Source organism: Lithobates pipiens, unplaced genomic scaffold, assembly GCF_037356315.1.
Source record: "Lithobates pipiens isolate NorthernLeopardFrog02 unplaced genomic scaffold, aLitPip1_a1.2 Scaffold_22, whole genome shotgun sequence".
In the NCBI taxonomy this organism is placed as follows: Eukaryota; Metazoa; Chordata; class Amphibia; order Anura; family Ranidae; genus Lithobates; species Lithobates pipiens.
The window spans coordinates 333,468,923-333,474,922 of NW_027507784.1; the positions used below are offsets into that span (position 1 = coordinate 333,468,923).

The 6,000-nt window shown below is 44.6% G+C and overlaps 1 protein-coding gene across 10 annotated transcripts in view; it reads left to right on the forward strand.

Annotated features, from left to right (window-relative positions):
• The window catches only part of BIN1 (bridging integrator 1), a 183,519-nt gene extending 177,721 nt beyond the window's left edge, over window positions 1-5,798 (forward strand). For 9 of the 10 annotated variants that reach the window (XM_077449657.1, XM_077449655.1, XM_077449662.1 and 6 more), the window contains one exon: window positions 3,699-5,798. In XM_077449657.1, the coding sequence (XP_077305783.1) occupies window positions 3,699-3,806 (108 nt within the window). In that variant the 3' untranslated portion in view covers window positions 3,807-5,798. Of the gene's footprint in view, window positions 1-2,224; window positions 2,636-3,698 lie in introns of those variants that run through there. The other variant, XM_077449659.1, reaches the window with a different exon arrangement.
• The last annotated feature ends 202 nt before the right edge of the window (window positions 5,799-6,000 follow it).

A 6,000-nucleotide genomic window follows, 5' to 3' on the forward strand; every position in this document is an offset into this window, starting at 1 on the left:
ACTGTGAGACTCCCTTCACACTAGTGCGACTCCAAAGTTGCTCCAGTTTCAGTGCAACTTTCATGTTAATTTTATACGCTCTGGCACTCAAGTCGCAGGAAAGTTGCATCAAAGTAGTGCAGGAACCTCTTCAAAGTTGCTGCGACCTTAAGTCACAAAGATCGGAACGGGTGCCGTTGAAATCAATGGGCTACGACTTGTACGATTTTGTCGGAAAAGTTGCAAAGTAAAAATTAGACATCGGAGAGATTAACGCGTGCAGAGGTCCTCAAACGTAGTAAGTGTTCCAAGAACCTGGAGTCTTTATCAGAAGAGGAACTTCAACGTATTGTCTGTACAAAGCAACAGAATGTGAGTGTGTGTGTGTGAGAGTGGTCTATACAGGACCAACAAAAGCTGGGTCAATTATAAATAATTGGTCAAAAAGTTCAGTTTGTCAACAACCCATAAAAATACACAGCAGTAGAAATGTAAATATTTCATCATGGGCCGCATCAGCATTATGGTTGCTCTCAAAGGGTAGGTTGTATCGGTAAAACTATGTATGCAGAGTTCAGGGGTGGGCTTTGTGCAGAGTTCAGGGGTGGGCTTTGTGCAGAGTTCAGGGGTGGGCTTTGTGCAGGGTTCAGGGGTGGGCTTTGTGCAGGGTTCAGGGGTGGGCTTTGTGCAGAGTTCAGGGGTGGGCTTTGTGCAGGGTTCAGGGGTGGGCTTTGTGCAGGGTTCAGGGGTGGGCTTTGTGCAGGGTTCAGGGGTGGGCTTTGTTCAAGGGTGGGCTTTGTGCAGGGTTCAGGGCTGGGCTGTGTGCAGAGTGTAGGGTTCAGGGGTGGGCCGTGTGCAGAGTGCAGGGTTCAGGGGTGGGCCGTGTGCAGAGTGCAGGGTTCAGGGGTGGGCCGTGTGCAGGGTTCAGTGGTGGGCCGTGTGTGGAGTCCAGGGTTCAGGGGTGGGCCTTGTGCAGAGTTCAGTGGTGGGCCATGTGCAGAGTCCAGAGTTCAGGGGTGGGCTTTGTGCAGGGTTCAGGGGTGGGCTTTGTGCAGGGTTCAGGGGGGGGCTTTGTGCAGGGTTCAGGGGTGGGCTTTGTTCAAGGGTGGGCTTTGTGCAGGGTTCAGGGGTGGGCCGTGTGCAGAGTGCAGGGTTCAGGGGTGGGCCGTGTGCAGAGTGCAGGGTTCAGGGGTGGGCCGTGTGCAGAGTGCAGGGTTCAGGGGTGGGCCGTGTGCAGAGTGCAGGGTTCAGGGGTGGGCCGTGTGTAAAGTCCAGGGTTCAGGGGTGGGCCTTGTGCAGAGTTCAGTGGTGGGCCATGTGCAGAGTCCAGAGTTCAGGGGTGGGCCATGTACAGAGTGCAGAGTTTGGCTCTTTCACAGGCTGTCCACCCCTCCTCGGCTATGACTTCTGCACCACTCTACCCCATTCACAGCCGTCATCTATGACCCCCCCCCCCTTGCATTTCACCTACCTGTCCCAGCACTAGTACCTCCCAGCAGTGTAGCACGCTATCTCTCTCCAACTCTTCTGGGAAGGCTGTCCACCAGGTTTAGAAGTGTGTCTATGGGAATGTTTGACCATTCTTCCAGAAGTGCATATATGAGGTCAGAAAACTGACGTGGACGAGAAGGCCTAACTCGCAGTCTCTACTCTAATTCATCCCAAAGGTGTTCTATTGGGGTGAGGCCAGTCAAGTTCCTCCACCCCAAACACGCTCATTCATGTCTTTATGGACCTTGCTTTGTGCACTGGTGCGCAGTCATGTTGGAACAATCTGTTTCCACAAAGTTGGGTACATGAAATTGTCCAAAACATCTTGGTATGCTGACACGTTCTCCTCACTGGAACTAAGGGGCCAAGCCCAACCCCTGAAAAACAACTCCACGCCATAATCCCCCCTCCCCCAAATTATTTTGACCAGTGCATCTTTTTCTTTAATTTCATCTTTTAGCAGTAAATATACCATTGCCGTGTACATAGATGTGTGTGCACTATGAAATTCTTAGAATTTAGAGTTTCTTAATGTATATATATTTTTGTAGAGTAAATAACCGCCCTGAGCAAGACCATAACAATACGGGTTGAAACACGTTGATTTATCAATGTGGCTGGCATTCTGTAATGTAATGTTTTGCTCCACTGTATTAACATCACTATTCATGATTGTCAGGGCTGGGCTCAGCCCTTCCTTCTCTGAGCTGGCCACTCAGCTGTCAGTTAATTGCCAGCTCCTATCTCTCCACAGTTACTCAGCTGTTGATGATATCCTGCTTGTCACTCCTGCCTACTTAAGCCGTCCAGCCCAGAGGATCTCTACCTTCACCTTGGTCAACATCACAGAGACGCTCTCCTGCATTCCTGTTAAGACTTGCTTGGCTGAACTCCCTTCTGGCTCCAGATCCTGCTTGCTATTTTACTACGCTCATCTCCAGCTTCCTGACGTTTTGGCTTGTCTGACTATCCTTTCCGGTTCCTGAACGCTGGCTATGTTTTGACTACATTTTGTTCTATTTAATTTTTCTTTTATTAAACAAGTCTGATGTCATGGTTCCTGACAATGATGAAATATGTTTTGCATTGTATAACCAGAGCTCACATTTTAATTCATGCATGCTATTGGAATTTTCATATGACAATAAAAAGAATTTTGCAAACAGTTACTTCCCCTTTTTTTTTATACATTTTTTTTGCTGCTAAAAAAAACCCCTTGGGATCTTTTCCATATTGCAGTTTTTTCAGGGTGTTCAGCCTCTTCATTTTTATAAATTTTTGATTTCTCTATTTTGATAGACACAATCCTAAACCTTGTGGACAGCCTTCCCAAAGGGTGGGCCAACTCAATATTGAACCCTACGGACTAAGCCCTTGTACACACGGTCGGAGAATTCGTCGGAATGTGTCCTATCGGACTGTGTTGTCGGATAATCCAACTGTGTGTGGTATGCATTGGACTGATTCCATCGGGAATATCCGTCTGACCCAATTTTCCAACATGTTGGAAATATTTCCCGACCAACTTGGCCGGTCGGACATACTCTGATCATGTGTAGCGAATTTTGATCGGACCAAGTGCCACGCATGCTCAGATCAAATTCCTACATCAAAGCTATTGGCTACTAGCCTGAATGTAGTCCCATCTTAACGAAATTACGTCATCACGTTCTGAAAGATCGGATTTTTCGACAACTTAGTCCGACTGTGTGTATGCAACAGTTTCGGATAAGATCCGACGGAGAAAATCCGACGGATTTGGTTGTCGAAATCTCCGACCGTGTGTACAGGGGCTAAGACTGGGAAGCTATTAAAGTTCAAAGGCAGGCATCCCAATACTTTTGGTAATATAGTGTATGTGCAAGTATTCCCAGGCTGGTGAGACATAAAATGCAAAGTTGGGATCACATCCATAGCCTGCAAGGGAGGTGTCCCACCTCTTATTACCCCATCCCTACCACTTCCCAACAAAAGTTTAAAAAAAACGGGTTGTTAGCCCAATGTACTTTGCATATAGTCAACCAGTACAAGAAGGGAGGTTGGAAGTGCAGTGGAGAGTGGGCCCAAATGGGGTCAATTAAACTCCAAATAAACTTACATCTGGACTAAAAAATTATGATGTGGCGCTTCAATTTTAGACTTGCCCATCATGGAAAAGGCGGCTGTGTTGTATGCGTTTCAGTCATAGTCTGCTTAGGTCACACAAAATGTGTTTATTGTTCCTGCAGGATGAAGGCTGGCTAATGGGAATTAAGGAGAGCGACTGGCTCCAGAACAAGGAATTTGAACAGCACCGAGGAGTATTCCCCGAGAACTTTACCGAAAAGTACCAGTAAGGCGCCCCTCGTCTCCGGGATACAAAAAAAAAAAAGCAAATTTTCTGTGAAAATGATACACCACGTCTACCCTCTGAACAGTTAACCCTACAAGTGTCAACTTTTAAAGGTTCAGTTCACTCCTAGACGCCAGGTTAGATGTTGTTCAGTAGATACAGTTCCTGGAATGCTAAAGCGTATGTTATTATTTTAAGATCCCAGTTCTACCACAGGATGAGATTGGGTCGTCCTTTAGTCTGTTACAGGTTGATGAGATCTGGATGGCAGCCATGTTTTTAGGTTAGGAATGCCAAAATAGTGTATTTTTTTTTTTTTCATGTGCGTGTGTGTGTTTCGCCAACTGCAAAGCTCAGGCAGGTGTTCGAAGTCAACTCCCATTTCAGCCTGTTCGCTCAGTAGAAAAAAAAAAAAAAAAAAAGAAGTCGCCAAGGACTTATGTCACTTCTCAGCACATCGCCCTTTCCTGAAGACCAGCCAGGCTGTACCTTTTTAGCCGCTCTCTTGTGTAGAACGCCTGTATCAAATCTGAGCATGCTGTAGTGTGTGTTCAGCCATCCTTATCTCCTAGATGTAGTGTGCCATGTCTCCAAAACAATGTGTGATAAAGGAGTAAAACTTTGAAATGCTTTGTATGATAATAATTATATTTAAACACCATATATATATATAAAAAAAAAATCTATTAAAAAAATTGCAATAAAGTCACTATACTTTACTTTAAATGTCATTAAAAATCATAAGACTCCAAGAACATCCATAGATTTTAAATACGTTGACAGTTTGTGGCTTTATTGCCCAGGGTTTCTTTTAATTTTATAGATCAGTGGTGGCAAACATTGGCACCCCAGATGTTTTGGAACTGCATTTCCCATGATGCTCATGCACTCTGCAGTGTAGTTGAGCATCATGGGGAAATGTAGTGACCAAACATCAGGGTTGCCAAGGTTCACCATCACTGTTATAGAGGGTCACCATCATCTTCTACAAGTAGATGCTTCAGAGTTTCAAATTCCATAAAACTTCTGGAGTTCCGGCTAACCTATAGGGTGCCCATTTGTTACGGGTTGTAGATTGCCGATGTTGAATTCGGCAGTCTGGTACATTTGGAACAAGTCCGCCTGTGTTTTCTCTACAGCCCCCAAAATTGTCACCGTCAAGCTTTTGGTTGAAAAATTGGACGAAACGCTTTTTTTGTTTTAGTTTTACCAATTCTTTAAACCTGAGTGATTCCGGGATCTGTGTAATAAAACGCAATAAGGTATTTTTTATAGAAGCATTTGTAAGATATGGTGTTGCTTGTTGCCAACTTTTTGGGGTTCTCATTGGCTGCCTCAAGGAACACCATAGTTTTTTCCTTTAGCTTATTGTTCATAAAGCCACCCCAAAAGTTTAGCATGCCTTAGCTTCTCTGGGAAAAATCAGGGTGGGGGGGGCACAACAGAGTCCAAATAGTTTTATGTCTAAGAAGTAAATCCAACAAACTATTTAGAAGGGTTTTTGTTTTTTAAATATCATATTTATGCTCAGTTATGCTGTGTGGAATTTGTGTTGCTTTGCTGCTGTCTCCGTTGACCTTTGTCAGGTAACAAAGGACCCCCATGGAGATACCTTTGCTCACAAGGCTGCAGCGTCCTCCAACATGGCATTTCCTCAATCCCCAGGTCGGGATGCAGGCTCTTTCCCCCAAGGATACAATCCACTATGTTAATGGCTGTTGTGTGCTTAAGTCCCAGTTAACCAGCGACTGAAGGTCCTCCAACTCTGGCCAAGTTCCATGCTGTTCAACACTATAAGCATTCAATATTTTCCCAACCAGCTGAACAGTCGTCGCTGATGTAAAATCCGTCCAGCCGTCGATGAAAGCACTAATTAAAGTTTGTACAAGAGTGTTATATTGTTACAGATCATCAATATTAAGACTTCATTTGAAAGCTATTTATCTTTTCCTGGTTTGTGATGATGGTTCTAATTAAAATATATCTGCTTGTGCTACGGCTGGTATGAGTTGTTTTTCATTGGTGCCAGTTAAAAACTGGTTGGTAAAATTGAAACTCGCTCTACTTTTATCATTCTATCTTCCTTTAGCTAAAATAGGGCAGCATTTCCCCTAAAGCTAGAAGGCCCTGACCGCATATGTTGATGCATCTTGTTGTTCTTGCAAGAATTATATATGTTAATGAATGTACAGGGGCTG